The sequence below is a fragment of the Rhagoletis pomonella genome, unplaced genomic scaffold (assembly GCF_013731165.1).
Source record: "Rhagoletis pomonella isolate Grant_MI unplaced genomic scaffold, Rhpom_1.0 Rhpom_scaffold_01459, whole genome shotgun sequence".
NCBI lineage: Eukaryota > Metazoa > Arthropoda > Insecta > Diptera > Tephritidae > Rhagoletis > Rhagoletis pomonella.
This window is the reverse complement of record NW_023460013.1, coordinates 1-20,598: the sequence shown is the minus strand read 5'-3', so window position 1 is coordinate 20,598 and position 20,598 is coordinate 1. Positions and strand designations below refer to the sequence as shown.

Genomic DNA, 20,598 nt, shown 5'->3' with positions numbered 1-20,598 from the left:
TTCCCGCATACTGAACGCGGATGTGCCAAATGAGTGTCCGGCATGCGGAGAGACTCCTCATGACTCGAAACATCCCTTCGCATGCCCGGAAAACCCGACAACGGCTTTGTCCCTGTGGACCACACGTCAAGTCTTGAAAGCAATTTTTTTCGCATTCTCTTTTGTATTTTCTCTTTGCTTCCACACGCGTCAACTTTAATTGAATTCAATTAAATGGGAAGCAACGAAAAGATAAAAGAGTCAAGAAAACTTGAAACGAATTGATGGAACGGAGGTATCTGTACTCTCCCCTCTCTTCTCACCTCCTTCGCCAACGAACGAGCAGATGGAAAGCAAGGCTTGACGTGTCTGAAAGGGGACTAATTACTAGACAATAGTCAAGAAGTCATCGATTGAGAACCGACTGAACTCGATTCCGAAAAGTGAAGTTTATCAGCAAAAAGTCGATTTTTGATCAAAGTCAGAGCTGACTTTGCCATTCCTTATTTTGGCAACAAAATGCGATACGCTCAAGTTGTGATTGGCCCTGCCGGTAGTGGTAAAGTAAGTTAATTATAAAAAGTAGAAAGTATGTACATTAATAACAATTATTTTCCTCTTACAAACAGTCTACATATTGCGCATATATGCAGCGTCATGCCCAAGATTCAAAGCGAGTCATTGAAGTGGTCAACTTGGATCCCGCTGCCGAACATTTTGACTATCAGCCTTTGGTGGATATCCGTGATTTGATTCAACTCGACGATGCAATGGAAGATGAAGAACTCCACTATGGTCCAAATGGCGGTCTAGTATTCTGCTTGGAATATTTAATAGAAAATCAAGATTGGTTGAAATCGCAGCTTTGTGGTGGAGAAGAATCTGACACTGATGAAATTGGAGGGGAACCTGATGACGACTACATACTCTTTGATATGCCTGGACAAATAGAACTTTTCACACATTTATCAATGGGAAAACAATTAGTAAACTTGTTGGAGTCTTGGAATTTCCGCATTTGTACAGTTTTTCTAGTGGATTCTCAGTTTATGGTTGATGGCGCGAAATTTCTCTCTGGCACAATGGCTGCTCTAAGTGTCATGGCTAATTTGGAAATGCCACATGTCAATGTATTGAGTAAAATGGATTTGCTTAGTAAAACCGCACGAAAACAACTGGACAACTATTTGGACCCAGATCCGAGAGCGTTATTGGGCGACGTCACACAAGAATCGGCATGGGGACGAACGCATCGGAAGCTTTCTGAAGCGATTGGGAATTTAATTGAAGACTTCAGGTAATTGATGAAACTATATATACATATTTTATTGTTAGTGATGTGATAGTGCATTACAATAGAATTTATTGTGGTTGTCGCAATCGTATTATCAAAACGAAGAAAATTAACTCGCTGCATTGATGCTTTTTTTTGGATACAACGAAGACCATCTTTTTGTCAAAAGAAAATACAGTTATTACGACCAAAGGGAGCTTTTAGCCCATGTGCCTATATTAAATGCGCGAAAACCTTTGATAACTCTGGAGTGACTTATTTACACTCAGAATAGTTTCAAACTGCGCATTGATGTTGGTAAGCACGGGGGAGGGACCTACAGTTTTACGCCCACTCCGAACGGCGATTGTATTTTTTATGAGAAGCTCTTTTTCATGGCAGAAATACACTCGGACATTTGCCATTGTCTGCCGAGGGTCGTCAACTATTAGAAAAAATTGTTTGTTTGTTTTTATTTTTGATGTTGGGTTGAACCGGGCTTCAACACAGGCCCAGCGTGGTGGTAGCGCGCACTGCTAGCCCCTACACCACAGCGGCCGCCGAGCAAGTACAAGTACATAATTGAATTCTTATTAACTTTATTATGCTTAATTTGCGCTTGCATATCGCAGCACATATGACCAAATGGCAAATGGTTTATGCCTTAAACCCCGATTTGTCACTTCTGCCGCTATAGATTCTTTTAATAACCGTTTAGGTTTCGTCGGCGGAAAAAAAGGGTGTGTTCGAGCTACGTAATAATTACCGCATATTGCTGCCTTGTTGCTTTCTAAATGTTATGTTGCTGATGCTCAACTGCAAAGCCTTCTGAAACGCTGCGGAAATTGTGCAGTAAAAATTTGTATTTTGCTTTTGATTGCCAATGATGAGCGCCTGTACCATTCTGAGCACACAACCACCTGACGTGGATAAGACGGAGCTTCGTCTGCCTCTAGAGACTCGGACCACAATAGCGCAACTTCGCTCTGGCTCCTGGTTGAACTCACGCCTGAGCAGACTAGATGCGGATGAGCCCAATGAACGTCCGGCATGCGGAGAGACACCCCACGACTCGAAACATCTCTTCGCATGCCCACAAAACCCGATTCGACTGACGCCTTTGTCCCTATGGACAGACCCCATAGAGGCTGCACGCTTCTTGGGTCTCCCGTTGGCTGAGCTTGACGACAACAACTGAGAGACTAGCCGATCTGGGCGGGGTTGTTGTAGCCGCTACAACAACAACCTACTCTCCGAACAACGGCGATTGTATTTTTATGAAAAGCTCTTTTTCATGGCTGAATACACTCGGAGGTTTGCAATTGTCTGCCGAGTGGCGACCGCTATTAGAAAACCTTTTTTTATGTTAGTCGGAAACTGGGCTCGAACCCAGGCCCTCCGGAATGGTAAAATATGTGTATATTTAATAAAGGATGTTTAATGCCGAAAACTAAATGCAACTGGCACTCTGTGTTAACTACGAAATCAAAATGTTTTGCGAATCATATCAAACCAAAGAAATATTCAAACGTAGTATTCGTACATACATATATATATTTGATATCAATACATCTTAATAATTAGAACAAAGCATTAAATTTACTTGGGATCAAAAACACTTAAAACCTCTGCTTTGCAATGCATTTACTTTAAGCTTATACCTTCGATTTTCGAGTTGGATGAAATGGATGTTTCATGTGAGAAAGGTCAGGTGGATTGTTTTCGAATTCAGAGATTTCCAACATTCCACCTTTTCCGATTTCCCATAATTCTGGATTTTCCTGTTTAAATGTTTCATACCACTTTTGCACCAATGGATAAGATGATATATCAAACCCTATTGCCTCTAAGCATAAAGTGGCTGACACCAACCCGAAATCGGCAATAGTTAGAAAATCTGCGGCAGCATATTTTTTGCCGCCATCACGCAAGTACGTTTCAAATACATTCAAAGCATTGTTAACCTTCTTCAAAGACATATCGGTACGTTGGTAATCAAAGAATATTGGTGCCATGCTATGAGCTGATATGGCTGAATAATAGAAACCCATATTAAAACACAGCCGTTGATTTACTATAGCACGTTTGTTGGCATCCCTCGGATAAAGGTTACTATTCGTTGCGTACTTATCGCATAGATACTGCATAATGGCAATGCTCTCCGATAAATAAAAACCATCATCATCAAGCACCGGAATTTCTTTTTGTGGATTCATCTGAAAGAAACACATAAAAACAATATTTAAATTTGCAGTGCCAATACTTTGTTCCGGCAGTGTATATAAATAAGACGTTTTTTCTAATCTTATCCCCATTTTACCATGTCTTATCCCTTACAAGTTGTTTTGTCAAATTGAGTTTGGAGTAAAATAGTAAATGTCATTTGGGCAAAACAACTTCAATCGAAAGAGGTTGTGGTGTCAAATGCAAATCGCAGAAATTGCACAGAGACAAGTTCTTTTGCTATAATATTTGAAAGAAAATCTTTTGTCAAGTGCAGTTTCGAAAAAATAAGAAAAAAGTTCATTATAATACTGCTTTAACTTTTATTTTAAAGGTCATATTAATATGGCGGTAAGACAGAAATACGAGCATTGAAAATTCATGTACATGATAGAAATTTTGGAAAATTGTCTTATCTCGGGAGAAGTTGTTTTGTCAAATGTCCACAGATATGTAAGTATGTACATACATATACATATACCCAATTATATTACCTTCGCATACTCATCGGTCATATGTTCGCCTGCGATGAAATCAACGTTTACCAATTCATAAGGTATATTGAGAGCCTGGAGAACCATACGGACGGCTAGCGATGGTGGTCCATCGGAGACAGCATACAGTTTCATAGTCATTCTAAATTTGTAAAAGTATAAAAGAATTGAAAGTGAGATTCTATTTGCATTAGTTGCGTTCCATGGATTTCTCTCTCCCAAAAAGTTTATTTATTTTTTCTTTGATCTCGAAACTGTAGAGTGCTTTATGTTTTACACGTATCGTCTAAGTAGCTAAATTTCTATATCTAGTCTGTTTCATTTGACTGCAATAAATTACAATTACAATTACAATAAAAACTTGGAGCAAATTTTTGTTATAATTTGTTGATAAAACCTAAAGGCCAAATTAGTGGCTCCATTAACCATGACACCTTGGCCATAACGTAGCAAAATACTGCGGATCTACTTATGGTTATGGCGAAAAACTAAAATAAAATAGATACCAACGGTTATGGTTATGGCTCTGGCGTTATAAATGGAACCAATACCCGTTTACAGAGCTGCGCATGCGTTTTATCGAACATTTAATTGCTATGGTTATGCTTATGGCACCACTAATTCAGCCTTAAGGCAAAGTCTTCCTTGCCCATATGATTACCATGTGCTAAGAAATAGTTTTTCGCATTTTCCGACTAGCATGTAATTTTGTGTCACCTTTGAAGATCGTTTGCGATACATTTGCTCAACCTTCAGAAAGTCTGCTACATTTCCAATTACATAGTAAGTGATTTTTCTAAAACCATTGTTGGCATTAATCGATTGATTTTTTAATGAATTTGACACTAAAGCTGATCGGATTAGAGTTAATTATGACTAAATTATTTTTTATTAGCCAAGTAATTAATTAAACAAGTAATCGCAATCATGATTAGAGCCAGCTTTAGTTAAGAGTGATACTAAAATGTTAAAGCTCATTTTATTTTCGTGTGTATCATATCGTCGGTCCCTACGAAGAGTAGCACATTTCACTATTCGCGTGGAAGACTAGCACATTTCACTATTAGCGTGGAAGACTAGCACATTTCATTATCCGCGTCGAAAAGTAGCACATTTCAAATTTTTGCGTGGAAGAGTAGCACATTTCATTATTTGCGTAGAAGACTAGCACATTTCAGATTTTTGCGTGGAAGACTAGCACATTTCAGAATTTTGCGTGGAAGAGTAGCACACTTCAGATTTTTGCGTGGAAGAGTAGCACATTTCAGATTTTTGCGTGGAAGAGTAGCATATTTCACTATTTGCGTGGAAGACTAGCACATTTCAGATTTTTGCGTGGTAGAGTAGCACATTTCAGATTTTTGCGTGGAAGACTAGCACATTTCAGATGTTTGCGTGGAAGAGTAGCACATTTAAACTAAATCATAAAAGCATAATTTATATTGGAAATTCAAGTGCTTATTTTATATTTGTGTAATTCTATTATAAAATTCATAAAATTCCGACGGTATATCCTATGATTCCTTTGATTATTTTTGTCGCATTTGCTACTATATAACGAATAAACACAATTTATTTTTATATGAAAGAAAACCGCAACAACGGAAATTTTTTAGCCACTTGAAACTTGCACATTATTGCAATAAAATTGAAAGGGCTTTAATTCTATATACTCAAAAAATTCTTAGAAAAAAATTATTTGACATTTGGATGAACATTTTTAGATTTTTTTAGTTTTCTATAAAGTTTTAAATTTGGGTTTATATCATGATTCAATAATACAAGGTTGTGTAATTTGTGACAGCTAAAATTTGACACTCCTCTATCTAGATTTGTATTTTGGAAGTAGGAGAAAGGGGAAGAATGTGATCGCATTTTGCGAAAACGGTAGTAGAATGGTACTACAAAAAGTACGCAAAGTATACAATTAGAAGTAAAATGTGTATTATTAATTCTATGCGAATTTGCAATATATTTGGTGTTTTAATGGAAATACTAAACAATACATAAAAATATGCATTTTCGAATTAAGTTCTTCGTCATTTCCGGGAACAAATCTAGAATGCCGACCGTTCAGCTATGCAAAAACTATAAATGCGGATCAATAGAACTTTTTATGCTCATTTCAGCCATGCCAAAATGATTTGGCGCAAGTAAAAAATGAAGAGGTTCTAGAAGGTTAAAGTTCAGTTTTTAGATATTTTAAATATTAATATCTTATGTAATTTATAACCAATTAAACAGCTAATGACGTCACCATAAAGGTCATTAATTTGTTCTTCAGCTGATGTACATAATTTATAGCTTTTTGTATTTTTAAACCAAAACCACTAAAAATCCAAGAAATATTATTTTTTCATGAAATAACCTTTTTTTGAAAAAACTGCATAATTAATGGTAAAGAATTTTATATAATTTAGAAAGTACAAGTTATTATCTTTAATTCGATATTACATACTTTATCATGATCTACTTTTGGGTTTCAACAATTTAGTGATAATAAAAAATACAAATAAACCTCTTATATCTTCTTTTTTTACCAGTGACAAATAAATTTGGTATCGTTGAAATCAGCGTAAAAAGTTCTATCAATCGGCATGTTTGGTTATTTTATAGCTAAACGGTCGCTATTCTACACTTGTTCTAGAAAATTACGCAAACCAAGGTGACGCCAACGAATATTTAGTATGAAGAATTTTTGGTTTTACTACTAATATCACTAGAAACTCTAGAGTAAGCAACATTATGCACAAGTAAAGGAGCCGATTTTATGTATGGGAGCGAGAAGACTGTTTTATTACAAAACCTTTCTATTATTGAATCATGGGTTTATATGGACTTCTTCAGAGAATGAACTTTATTTTAATGAAAATTCTTAAAAAATAAGTAAATAAAAATAAGTGGAAAACAATATCACTTTGAAATGAGGTGCTTTTGATATGACTGCATGTACATTAGGGTGGTCCAAAAACAGTAGTCGGAATTGTAATGCTCTCACTCCCTAGGATTGTTGTATATAGAAAAGTGTACCCATATTTTTTTTTTAAATCAAAAAATATTTAGTGGTCGTTCAAAGCGCTCAAAGTTTTCCATGTATTTTTGTATGGGAAAAAACAACTTTTCGTAGAAATGGTATAGAATTTTTGAAAATCAATATTTTTCGATCAGAAAACTCTGGTTATTTTCAGGAGACTTTCAATAATAATACGCAATTATTTATTTAACAATTTTTTAATACTAACGATTTTTTATTTGTCCCCCATTGCATTTTTCGGGGTTTTTGGGATTTTTGGCGGACCTACAAATTATAGTTGCGATGAAAAAAGGTTAAATAAACAATTGGGTATTATTATTGGGAATCCTGCAGCTGAAAAAAGTTTTCCGATAGAAAAATAGTTTTTTTGAATTATATACCATTTCTACCAAAAGTGTTTTTCCCCATATAAAATATGTACATGGGAAACTTTGGGCGCTTTGAGCGACCTCTAACTATTTTTTGATTTCAAAATAAAAAATAGGGATATATTTTTTCGGTATAGAACAATCTTGGGGGGTGAGAGCATAAAAATTCCGACTTTACTTTTTCACATGCATTTTTGGACCACCCTAATGCACATATATGTTTCTCGTATTTATAAATAGATTCCCTGAGGAAGACGCGAATATGCGTCCAAACGAGTAGGAGGAAAATAAACGTTTATTCTTGTTGTAATAAAATACCGAAAAGCTCCATACACAACATTAAACTCTCAGCTTAGTCGAGGAGAAATAATTATTACATACACGTATGTTTGGTTTTTGTACGGCTGCTAGTACCACTTTATATGAATTCGCTATTCTTCTACGCGAGTATCTGAAATGTGCTACTCTTCCACGCAAAAATCTTAAATGTGCTAGTCTTCCACGCAAAAATCTGAAATGTGCTAGTCTTCCACGCAAATAGTGAAATGTGGTACTCTTCCACGCAAAAATCTGAAAAGTGCTAGTCTTCCACGCAAATAGTGAAATGTGCTACTCTTCCACGCAAAAATCTGAAATGTGCTACTCTTCCACGCAAAATTCTGAAATGTGCTACTCTTCCACGCGAATAGTGAAATGTGCTAGTCTTCCACGCGAAAATCTGAAATGTGCTACTTTTCGACGCGAATAATGAAATGTGCTAGTCTTCGACGCGAAAAGTGAAATGTGCTAGTCTTCCACGGTAATTTGAGATGTGCTACTCTTCGTTGGGAGCGACGATATTCAGTTTAGTACTATTTATTCTCTACGAAAAGCTGGCTTTGTTACAAAATTCTATTACAAAAGTAATAAATTGGCTGTTTTATGACAACGTGAAACCCTGATATTTGAGTTAGTTTACTATAGCGCAGCCAACTTAATAAAATGAATGTACATAAAATTAAAAATAAAATTGCCAAAATAAATGAAAACATAATTTAAAATAATCGAAGTCATGATATAGTTGTTTTTTTTCGGAGGTTTCCGCAACGCTTGTCAGATTTAGTGCCAGCCTTAGTAACAGGTTTTCGTCACTCTAATTTTAGAGGCAACTCTAAGTGATAAACAGGTACTAACACGACTATGATACACTTAATCTATAGATTGGTTTAAAACCATGCGCTAATTCAGTTAAAGTGTTCTTATACGATATGCATTTGCATTTTTGTAAATGTGACTTTTTAGATACATATGGAATTGCATCTGTCTGTCATATTACTAATAACTATAATTATTTGTTTATATATTACGTGATTTTTATAAGCATCAAATACACAAAAAGTAACTAACTGGTGTTTAATTTTAAATTCGGTCAAGCGTAGTAAATCACTTTTTTCTTATATTGGGATTAACGAATAATGATAAGTAAAATAATTTTTAATCGTAATCACACCATCGATGCTTACGATTAAGATAATTAGCCATTAATCGTATTGATGATATGCCTTAATAATTGCCTTAGTAATTGATCGCGATTAACTTTTTAACCATTAGTTTTTAATCATTAATCAGATTAACATTTTTCCGACACTGTCTAAAACCAGTGCTAACTGTCCTGACTTGGATATTTTTAAACATGTTACACTTGTTTGGTTACAGAAAAATGCGTTTCTGTTTTTTTTTTATTCTTGTACGTGGTATGTACATATATGCCTTGGTATGTATATATGTATGTATTTATAAAGTGACGAAAAAATAGTAACAGTAACAAAACGTAAACTTGCTTATTTGTAGAGTATTCGAGCCTCTTATTAGAAAAAGCTAATTATTTACATACCTTTCAAACTGAAAATTCAACTACTATAATTAGTTTCAAAGCACCACAAATTTATAACTGGTTATGAGCGATGCCAGTAGCCAACTACCAACGCTCAACATTGGTGAACTGAAATTATTACGGGTTGTACAATTTGGCTACTTCACAATCAGTTAAAATTAAAGCTTTGGTGAGCTTTTAACCTGGTTGCAGTGAATAAATAGTAATAAAAATAACAGGACGCCTCATAACCTGTAATATATTTAGGCCGAGCTTCTACCCTCGTATACATTCATATTTTGGTACAAGAGGATTACTTCACAGTTTTATATTGCATTAAAGTGCAAGTTTCGTATAACCTTACTTATGGCCTATGTATTAGAATACCATTTTTTTTTTATCTATACATATAATAAAATTGTAACAGGCCGATGCTTGTACATTATAGATATCAAAGAAAAATAAATATGTGGGTTTTTATTAGAGCAACTTAAGCCAAATCAACAATTTTTAGAATTGTTGTCAGTCTGTCTGTATGTATGTTTGTACGCGCAACACTTGAAAACTAATTCACCGATGTATTACTAGAGGTCTAACTTAAAATATAGAAAGAAAGGGTTACCACCTGTTTGAAATATTGTATTAAATTGAATTGGTAAAAGTGAAGCACGCCGGGTATTTGCTAGTTATAAATAAGGATGTGTGTGGGTGTTTCATGCTTGAAGTAAAATTCAAAAGTACGATCTTCGGACTAGCGGCCAATACGCTAACCGCATGCACACCCAACTGCGGTATTAAAACCGAAATTCAAAATGAAAGCAATATTCATTAATATATGTACATATGTATGTACATGGTATGTACGTTGATGATTAATCTAAGTACACGGTTACTGCATTTGTAAGACAAATATGCATTTGATTATAATCAGTACATATGTACAGTTGCGAACATTAGAATAGCAGTGCCGCTTGTAACAAAGTTCAACTCCGAATAGTGTTTACATCATATCTTCATCTTATTTTTGAACGTGTGTCATGATGTGGTATCACGATTAATTTTGAGAAAAATAATTATTCATTCCGAGATAATTCGTTTATATGTTAAAAAGGTTTTTTTCTATCCAAAAGTATTCAATTGTAACAAATGTCGTCAGGTCGAGAATAATGCCCCTAGCAGATATATTAAATTTCCTAAAGGATCTCAACTATGGATTCGTTAAGTTTTGGAGACAATTTTCACTTACGCACTTGATTTGGATTGGTGGCTAATTTTGTTATCGAACAAAACTAATATTTTTTAGCATTAAATAAATGTAGTAGTAAAAAGTTTTTAAAAGTAATGATCTTTAAGTTCTAAAGAAAAAATGGTGGTTCTGCTATTTTCATGTTCGCAATTGTATATCACAGCTCACACTCTTAAAGTTGCAATTCATTTTAATAATTGCTTCAAAACCTTTTTTGACAGGTCATCAAGAAATGTGTGAAAACATTGTAAAAATAAATAATAGTGAAGAATGTGGGCGTTAGAATAGTACAAGTAATTACATGTACATAGCTATGTATGTATATAATGCAGATGTACACTCAGATATATGTATATGTACTTACATACATACATATGTAGATACATATGAATGTATGTATGTACACTAGGGTGGTCTAAAAAAAAAACTAAAGTGGGAATTTTAATGCCCTTACCCATTACGATTGTTCTATACCGAAAATATATACCCCTATTTTCTATTTTGAAATCAAAAATTATTTAGAGGTAGCTCAAAGCGCTCAAAGTTTTCTATGTATTTTATATGAAAAAAAAAACAACTTTTCGCAGCAACGGTATAAAAAATCAATATTTTTCGATTGGAAAACTCTGTTTCTCTGCAGGAGATCCCCGATAAAGAAACCCATTTGCATATTTAACAATTTTTTTTTCATAGTGACAATAACACTGGATCACAAATTTTAATATGGTTTTGGTTCTCCAGACGCCACTATCTCTAATTTGTATGTAGAATCGCCCGCTAATTCCAAAAATCGAGTTAATTTTTTAATCTATGCATAAGTTTTCGAGATATTTTAAATTTACCGTTATTCAGCTTAAAACAAAAGGTGGTTCCATTTAGTCATATCTAATGAGCCAAGTAATGATTGTTCAAATGAAAATGCGCAAAGATTTTATTGAAAGTCTCCTGAAGAGAACCAGAATTTTCCGATCGAAATATATAGATTTTCAAAAATTCTATACCATTTCTACGAAATAAGTGGAAAACTTTTAGCGCTTTCAGCGACCTCTAAATATTTTGTGATTTCAAAATAAAAGAGGAGTATACCTTTTTCGATCGATGTACCTATGCAGTATAAGCAATAAATTGCTAAATCCATCGTAAAATGTACAATTTTGTAATACATACGTTTTGCTAGTTTCACGAGAATCGAATCGCCGATGAATTCAGAAAAAGCTTCGAATATACATACGTACATACATATCGTTAATTTAATATAGAAGGGTCCTAACTCACTTTCATTTCGAATCCAGATTTATACAAAATCTGTCAAAAAGATCACAATTATCTAATGGAAATTTAAAACAAATATTACAGCGTCAAATAAAATATTCGGCCCTAGTCTCTTGTGTATTTTTAAACCTCAGCAGATTTTAATACCAAAAATGCGCAACCACGGTTAGGTGCTAGTTTTAAACTGGGTTGCGCTAGTTAAGACTTTTTCTTCTATTGCGGCTTAGAAATAAAAGCGAATGACGTATTTTGACGTTTTGGAATGCACCCTATTATTATTAATAACTAGGGAAGACAAAAATATGCAAATGCATATTATGACACAAAATGCATATTTTGGCGAAAAAGCATAAAAATAATTTTTTTGGTAATAAGTTACCCAATTTGCGCATAAATTCATCTGACAATACTTTTATGGAGATATCTTTGCTTTTTGCTACATTTTCAAAATTTATTTGAAGGAACAAAAATATCAGATAGGGCGTTTCTATATTAAGGTAACGATATATGCCTTTGTAAAAGTATCGAAAGACCTAACACTTTTTGTTTTCGACCATAACCCACATACCGCTGTGGGCCCTTCCTAACAGCCGGTTTCACCAGTAATTTAAATGGAAAATGATTTTTTTATTTTCTGCCAATTTCCATATAAAATTAAAATCATTTTTCATTCCGTTTGCTTTCGTGAAATTGGCTGTAAAAATTGAAATTTTTGCTAAATATCTAGAGAGCATCATATTTTACTTACCCTATCGCATCATCAATTTCTGCATCGAAATTGTCTAAAGCCTTTTTAACGTTTGGATCTTTGCCTAGGATTTTTGTGTACTTCACATTTATAGCATCGAATGATCCCGCAAATGTTTGTTGCGACTCGATTTTATCATTTTTAATTTCATTATATAGACGCCGCTTAATATCTGCTTCAATGACCGGATGCGTATGATGGTTGGTGGTTCTAAAGACACGTATTTCGTCATCCACATTGATTGTGGATACTCGACTCTTGCAGTTGAGCTCTGGATCTTTGCATTTTATACAAGACCAGTAAGTGCGATTATTTTGTGAACTCCTTAAATGGTAAATATAACCATCGACGCATAATAATTCACCGCCCTTAGCTGAGCGCAATGTTGATACATTGTTCACATTCATTTCACTGTCGTTAGTTAAGCTTGACTTTAATATAGCTTTCTGACGTTCCTTAGACAAATCTAAGAAATCATCATTCGTGCATGCACTTACATCCAAATGATCTTCATCATTCGTATACGTATTTATATCTAAATATTCTACTTCCATTTCATCTTCTGCATCTGCCAAATCGTCGTACGTAGATTTGTAGATTACTTCGGTTTTGAAAGAAGGTTGTGTTTTAGTGTCCTTACACATTTCTTCTAACTTTGTGGGCAGAGTAGATGTGTCATCTAGGTGATCATCATCAGAGTCTAAAGCACTGGAGAGGCTCGAAGACGTATTTTCATTAAAAGGCATGCTTTTTGAAGTAATACTAAAAATAATTATCTAGTTAGAAACAAAATGTGACTGAGTTCAGAACCACTTACTTCTTTGATGTCCCTTGTTCTTCTTCGTCTTTTGTTAGTTTACTTAAACTACGTTCAATGGTCTCCTTTGATTTTTCCACAATCTCTCTGAACTCTTGATTCAATTCATTTCCACTTTCATCAAATATATTTTCTTTTTTAAGGCCTGCTTTCTCAGCGTTTTGTACCACAACACTTCTACATAAGCGGCGCTTAATATCTTCAGAATGATCCGAATGCAAATGTGTTCCAGCGACACGTATTATTATAGGACCCTTATGGGTCATTTCCGTAGTGACACGCGCATTACACTTGTAAAACTTGTCGCGGCGTAAGAGACATGTCCAGTATGCGCGTCCATTACGGGGACTTCTCGTATCCAAATGATAAATATAATTGTCAAGACAGAGAACTTTATTTCCCTTTGCTGATGGCAAAAAGGTGAATTTCGCTTTGTACGAATCAGTTTTTGTACTAGTAGACAAAGCTGCAAGCGGATCTGCTGAATAGGTATAGGTCACAGGTTTTGCTTTTGTTCGTAATCGTTTGCGCTGGTTTATAGTTTTGGCATTGAGACTTTCCATTATGCGTTTTTTCGGAGGTTTATTTGAAGGTGTAGCGCAAGCTTCGTTTTCTGATAAATCCACTATTTCGATTGAATGAAAATTCTTATCTGCCTCCCCTTTTTGATTTAGTACGGTTATATTATTTTTAAGAAGCAATTTCGTTAGTTTCAATGGAGTATAAGCGTCGTGTTTGTGTGATACCAGCTGATGGCCTTTTAAGCGATGAGTGTTATTTGAAATACACTCAGTGAGAATACGAGTTTTACATGGGGGATCTTGTTTTATGCACTCCCATCGATGAGTGCTCGAAGTTATAGATTTGGATTCTAAACGGTAAAGAAATCCTTCCACGCATATCATTTGGCGTCCAAGAGCAGTTTTAAGCATGTATAATTTTTGTTTCTAATGAGTTGATAATAAGAAATTATATTATACATTAATAGGTAAGTTATAGCCATACAAGCAGAAGTATTTCATCGATATCAAAGCATGAGGACATAAAGGACAAATTCGAATATTTGTAGAAGCGACGTTTTAATTTAAAATAGAAATCCGTTCTAAAGTAAATGATGTGTTTTCGAATAAAATTCCGTCATCCCTTGTTCCCTTTTTGGTTCTGATTTTTATGGGTTTTTGTTTTATACCATATTTTTATAAAAACAATTGCGAAAAATAAAATTATGCTAAAAACTCCCTGTACCTAAATTTAATTGATTGTAAAAAAATTAAAATAACCCACTTCGAAAATAAAGTCAGTTAGGGCTTAGAATTCAAAAAGACTTATCTCGGAAGACAAAACTCGACAAAAATATACAAGTCTACAAAAATATACGGAATTCGATTCATCCTCTAAGTCGTATCTCTTTTAAAATAGTAGTTGATGTGCGGCTTTCTTGGAATATTAATCGAATTACGTCTATTTAATCTATAATATTGAGATAAGTCCACTCGAATTTCGAAATATACATATCGCATGTTTAGTAATTATTATATAGCTTATTAATTAGATAATGAAATCTCAAAAACGTAAATTTTTAGTTACATCTCTATATTATTAAACGTGCGATATGTACCCTTTTTCTTATTGCTAGCTACGTTTTTCGAAATATTCTAGTAAAGTGGTTAAATTGTCAATACATATACTATACCTCGAAATTGAAAAAGTGTTTCGCTGAACCAGAGGTTGACTGTCTATCATCGGAATTTGCAACAGTTTGCTTTTTACTAATTTTAGCTTGCTTAGGAAAGAAGTCATCATCATCAGCTGGCCACTCGTCTGATTCCATATCTTCGTCATATTGAATATTTGAGTTAGATTCATCTTCATGTTCTTCCGCTGAAGCATTTGATTTTCGTTTGTTTCTCAGCGTGCACGGTTTTCCGGCCAAGTTTGCTCGGAGCTTTCGTTCAACCACCTTAGATATTTCCTTTTCAGTGCAACGTTCATGCGTATGCTCATTTGTCACTCGTACTATCTTATGCTGGCTATCATCACCATCTACAATAACAGTAGCTATACGCGATCGACACGGTTGGTATTTGCTTTTTAACTTATTGCAAACCCACCGGCATTTTTGTTTTTTGCCACGATCGACAAAATGATAGAGAAAATTGTCGACACATAGCATGTCAACATCTTTTGCAGAGCGCACCATTTGGACTTGTGATATATCCATTTGAGGCATATTTGAATCGTTCTTGAATCACTGCTTGTTGATATTTTGTATTCTCGATTTTGCAAAAGAAATCTCCCACAGATTAAAAAGCAGAGTGATTTCGGTTTTACAGTGCGTTCTGTCTGAAAAATGCCATAATTTTTCGCACCAAAAAAATGGCTGCACCAATTCCTGTTCTTATGTTGGCTGCAATGTATGTGCTGCCAGATCGACGTTTTATTAGTTGCATTCCAGTTGCTTCAGGATTTGCAGGTTTTTACAGGAAGCCGTTCCAGGTCATGATGCAATAATAGCTTTGTTTCTTAACAGATAATTATCAAAAATTATCACTTATTTCTGCTGGAAAGCGTTTCTTAACCCAAAAAGCTAGCAGCTCTCTCGTTCTTACGCTCTTCTAGCAGCTGTCAAAATGGATAAACAAAAATTCGCGCCAAATATTTTCATTAGTCAAATACACCGATCAGCTGATTACTTGCTAGTTTCTGCTAGTTTTGCGTTTCTTTACTTTTTCGTTGATTCGCTCTCTGCGAGCGTAATTCTTTAAATTTTCTCATTCTTCTTCTTCCTGATAATTATCTGCTAGAAAAGAAAAGAAACAAAGGCAATAGTTGCATTCGCGTAGCTGTTAATTGTTCATGTTTAACCAAAACTTACAAGTTTTTGCGTTCGCATACGCAAAAAACTTGCAAAGTAGGGGAAATTGAGAGATTTTTCATTTTGAGGGGAAGCTGCTGGTTTCTGCTGGAAAAATTTTTGCCAACAGGAAAACAGCTGATCAAAAACAGCTGGTTGGCATTTACGAAAATCACAAAATTGAATTTGATGGTTTGGAAGTTAAAAATTACAAAATGCGACTAATTAAACTTTTAAGAAATAAGTAGTTATTTGTTTAATCAATAAACTGTGTCAGTATAACGCTTTGTGATGACTTTTCGTACGTTTTAAGTTTTACACTTTTGAATGTTATCTGGGACGCAACTAGTCTGTTCCTTTGAACTTCGGACTAAAACCTGTGGAACTGTCAAACTACAATTTTACTCTCTCAAGTGAGAGTAAAAGGAGAACAGATGCAGAAGGGCACGGGAACGCAAAAAGCACTATTTCCTGTAAAAACGTCAGTCGGTTTGTTTACATGTCATTTGTACAACACTGATTTGGCTGAAATATCACTAAATAATTATTAAAATCTATACATATTCAAACATTTCGTTGTTTACTTCCATTTTTTTTTTATAAATGATAAGGTTCTTTGCTTCCACCGTTTATTGTTTTTGTTTGCACATGCAAATCATCTGATCGTTTGACACTTTTCATGAACTTACAGGAAAAGAAACTCCGGACTAAATCCTGTAACTTCTGACTAGGAACAGTTGTTGCTCAGTTACTCTCTCAAAAGTGTTCCCACTTACAGGTTTTATGTCAATAGGAACGACTTCCTGTAAGTTCTGATCTTTGGCGAGCATGATCGCAAACCGCCCTACAAACGACGAACATGACCCGCAAGCCGCGCATGTGCGCGGATATGTTCGTCGTGTGTAGCCGCTGTGAAAGGGGACTTACGATGTTTTTGCCTATCGCATCGCATTACACAGTAGCCCCCCTTGCATATTAAATATATCTTAAAACAAAATTAACAAAAAAATTTTAGCATGTAAAACATTGCGAATAAACAAAAAAGCGGCGTACGCTCATTTTGGGAGTAACTGTATATTTGTAAAAAACAACTATCATAATAGGGTCATTCAAACACAAACAAAATGTTAAAAAAGTACCGAGCATATTTCATATTTTCACTATTTTCAGTCTAGTTCGATTTGTTCCCTTGAACATTGACGATGAGGAAAGTATACAGGATTTACTTCTTCAAATAGACAATGTCATACAATATGGAGAGGACGCCGATGTGAAAATACGAGATTTTGATCCGCCAGAGGAAGAAGACGATCCTATTTCTAATGGAAAGTTTGACTAATTTGTTTAAAATAATTTTTATCATATGTTTATTTTCTAAAGGATGTCTTAATAAAAATGTTTTTGTTTGTACAAACACGAGTAATTTTTTTTAAGTTAGTTTACAGTATGTACTAATTTTACAAGTAACACAGAGCTGATATAACTTCCCACATATTTATTTTATGTCCTCTCGGTATCCATCACAAGGTTTCCATCTTTATCTTTCAATCGTATGCGTCCATTAGAGTACCGCGTCTCTTGGCTTCCATCAGGGTAAACAAGCTTGACAGTACCATCGGGGTATTCCCTACGTTTATTGAGTTTCGTATGTATCTCCCTTTGACCGTTGGGTAACATCAAAACTTTATCGCCATTTCTCATTTGTATCAGGTTTGTGCCATCAGCAAAACGCCACTCCACTAATTTATCTTTTTCTGAGGGATTGATAATTTTTACGGAATGATCTGGGAGATGAATTTCAACGACACCATTTTTATACCGATGCTCTGTTTGACCATTCGGAAATTCGATAATTTCTAATCCATCCAAATACGTTGTATGCCAGGTATTTGTTCCAGCAAAGTAATATTTAACTGTGCCTTCATTGACATTAGTTTCTTTTATATCTTTATTGAAATATAACATCCTTATGTTCATTCCATCGGAAGAAATTTTTTTTAAATTACCATTCGGGTACCAAATGTCCTTGCTACCATCTGGATTGATAATTTCTCGTCGATAATTTTCACTTGCTTCGGTGCGGCATTTGTCGATTCCCTTTCCCTTATCAAAACTTCCAGCTATTGATTCCACTTTATTATCCTTTTGCACATCCTCATCCTTATTTCTTTCGAATTTTAAAACGACAGTTTCTCTCGATGTGTTTGAACGCGATGAACCCTGAAACGATTTTACACTTCTGCTATTACGTGTCATTTGAAGTTCGGAAATAATATCATCATCATCGTCATCTGCAAGCTCAGCTTCGGATTCAAATTGTCGAATGGGCTTTTCAGTCTTATGCATAGTACATGAATTTCCGTCATCGATCGTTATATCTGTTTTGCTGGTATTACGAGTGTTCGGTGGTGCCTTCAATAACCGTTGAACTTTTCCGTTTGATTTTGGAATGTCTTTGGGCGAGTTCGTCGTTTTCATATTTTTACTATGTGAGCTAGTATTCAAATCGGGATATTCCGGGCTCGTATTGCACGAATTAGCTGCCGCCTATAGACAAATTGGTTAACATTACATTTACATGCTTATATCAGGTTTACCAAAATGCTTTTGATTTAAAAGAAACTTTTGAATTTTTTTACTCACCAATTTTGGTGCTAACTTAGCGATGTTTCTGTTTATTTCCATTAGCATTTTATTGTTGCCTTCTCGCTCAAGTTTCTGTTTTTCACTTTGCAGACGCTTATTTTCCTTTGTCAAGCGTTCAATATCATCATATAATTGCTTTTGATCACGTTCCAAGTTTCGGATTTGCACACGTAATCGCGCCTGCGCAGATGCATGTAATTGATCCTTTTGCTTTAGCTGAATTTGTAAGGTTTCCACTTCTTCCCTTAGACGAGCAATTTCTTTCCGCTCTTTATTGGCCAATGTTTGTTTCTGCACGCGGATTTGATTTTCAAATTTTCGTCTTTCTTCTTCAATTTTCATACGTTCGTCGTGAAGATACATTTCCATTTGAATTTTATCGTCTTTTAATCGATCCAGCGCTTCATTACGTTCCTGACTGAAATGTGCACGTTCCATTTCATACTCCTGCTTAGCGCGCATTAATTCCATATTGTTGGTTTTGAATACGGCTATTTCCTTTTCCAGCTCTTCGAGTCTTAACTTGATTATATTACTTTTTTCTTGCAGCTCTTGCGTAAGCGCAGATGGTGGTGATGGCATCACTAGTTTCTTTTCTGTACTGTTGCCGTCACCATCACCCTTAGTTAGCAATGCGCTAAGGAGTGCATCCTTGAACTGATGAAATAAGTCGGATGGATTGGATGATGTTTCCTCTTCCAACATTATTGAGCTATTTGATATTATGTCATCACGATTATAATATTCACAAGTGGTGTTTTGCTCGGAAAAACGAACATGTAAATCCGTCTTTTCGACGTTTAATGTTGAATCAGTTTTCGATTCATCACTAAGGTAAGTAGAAATCCCAGGCGTTTGACACCGTACACTTTTCTCTTCAATTCCTTCAGAACTTTGATCATCATCTGAATCGTCTCTCAGAACTTCTTCAACTGCAGGTCGCAAACTGTCATTTGTATAGCGCTTGCCTATAGGAATTTCAATTTCGTCCTCCGCATTCTGCTCAGAATGAACTTTCTGATCCATAAATTTTTTCACACAACTAGAGTTCATGTCGATTGCTCCTTGAGCTGCTTGTCGCTCCAGAAGTTCAAAAATGCTTAAGTTTTCATCATCTTCTATGTTGTTATTTTTACTAGGGTTCATCTCATTTTCTGTTTTAGCGGTAATAGCTCGAATTTCATTTATTGGAATTGGATTTATTTGTTGCGAGTCCAGTACTTTTGACCAAGTTATGGCGACAAAGGGCTCAACTTGTTCCCTATAATTTTCATCATATTTTTCACATGAGTGTGAATTAATGGTTGCACCTTGAGGCAATCTTACACTTGGTAGAGTAATAGAAATTGACGAGAAGGCAGTTTTTGAATATTTGGTATCAGGTGTTGAGCTATAGCCAGGCCTTGATTGAGTCAACATTCGTTCGAATTGTTTTTCATTATCATCATGCTTAATTAATTCCTTAAGCGTTTCGACTGATTTTGGTTTTTCGTTTGCATCTTCCAATGAAGGCTTTGCTTTAGGAGCTAGTCTGCGTCGATGCAAGTTTTTAATTTTTGGATGTGTTGTAGCGTATTTATAGCGTGGTAAATTATTCAGTCGCAGTGACTCCGGAGAAATTTTATAACGCTGCTTAATACCCTCCCCGCGTTTAAGAAAAGGCCGCTTTGGTTTCGTATCATTATTTTCAAGCACCTCATCATTGCAGTAGATGTTACCGTGATTTATTTGGTTTGAAATTTTACCAAGAGCAGTATTGTTACCTTGAAATAATCTATTTTCTATTTCTGCG

General features: G+C 35.0%; 3 protein-coding genes across 4 annotated transcripts; 1 reads left to right on the top strand and 2 right to left on the bottom strand.

Annotated features, from left to right (window-relative positions):
* The first annotated feature begins 389 nt into the window (after positions 1-389).
* LOC118752393 (GPN-loop GTPase 3-like) lies at positions 390-17,579 on the top strand. The gene is made up of 3 exons (XM_036487285.1): positions 390-543; positions 609-1,276; positions 17,331-17,579. Exons 1-3 carry the CDS (start codon positions 499-501, stop codon positions 17,497-17,499), a joined length of 882 nt encoding a protein of 293 aa, XP_036343178.1. The 5' UTR covers positions 390-498; the 3' UTR covers positions 17,500-17,579.
* LOC118752392 (glutathione S-transferase 1-1-like) lies at positions 2,783-15,701 on the bottom strand. 2 transcript variants are annotated; one of them, XM_036487283.1, is made up of 5 exons: positions 15,000-15,701; positions 13,307-14,253; positions 12,490-13,251; positions 3,970-4,111; positions 2,783-3,468 (listed from the first exon to the last, which is right to left on the bottom strand). In XM_036487283.1, exons 1-5 carry the CDS (start codon positions 15,534-15,536, stop codon positions 2,908-2,910), a joined length of 2,949 nt encoding a protein of 982 aa, XP_036343176.1. In that variant the 5' UTR covers positions 15,537-15,701; the 3' UTR covers positions 2,783-2,907. The 2 variants fall into 2 exon arrangements, with proteins under 2 accessions (XP_036343176.1, XP_036343177.1); XM_036487284.1 differs by lacking the exons at positions 12,490-13,251; positions 13,307-14,253; positions 15,000-15,701 and adding an exon at positions 9,245-9,568.
* Positions 17,500-20,591, bottom strand: LOC118752396 (centromere protein J-like; the record flags this gene model as incomplete). The annotated part of the gene is made up of 2 exons (XM_036487288.1): positions 17,500-18,707; positions 18,804-20,591. Coding segments are annotated over 2 exons (2,835 nt in total), but the record flags the coding sequence as incomplete, so codon positions are not given.
* Positions 20,592-20,598: the final 7 nt, after the last annotated feature.

What these genes read in the sequence shown, in the direction of transcription:
- LOC118752393 (XM_036487285.1), top strand. Translation starts at nt 499, where the DNA reads ATGCGATACGCTCAAGTTGTGATTGGCCCTGCCGGTAGTGGTAAA. An exon ending in GCCCTGCCGGTAGTGGTAAA is followed by an intron (nt 544 to 608) that starts GTAAGTTAATTA and finishes TCTTACAAACAG; the next exon opens with TCTACATATTGCGCATATAT. An exon ending in AATTTAATTGAAGACTTCAG is followed by an intron (nt 1,277 to 17,330) that starts GTAATTGATGAA and finishes CACTATTTTCAG; the next exon opens with TCTAGTTCGATTTGTTCCCT.
- LOC118752392 (XM_036487283.1), bottom strand. Translation starts at nt 15,536, where the DNA reads ATGCCTCAAATGGATATATCACAAGTCCAAATGGTGCGCTCTGCAAAA. An exon ending in AACACTTTTTCAATTTCGAG is followed by an intron (nt 14,254 to 14,999) that starts GTATAGTATATG and finishes TCAACTCATTAG; the next exon opens with AAACAAAAATTATACATGCT. An exon ending in GAAATTGATGATGCGATAGG is followed by an intron (nt 4,112 to 12,489) that starts GTAAGTAAAATA and finishes TTACAAATTTAG; the next exon opens with AATGACTATGAAACTGTATG.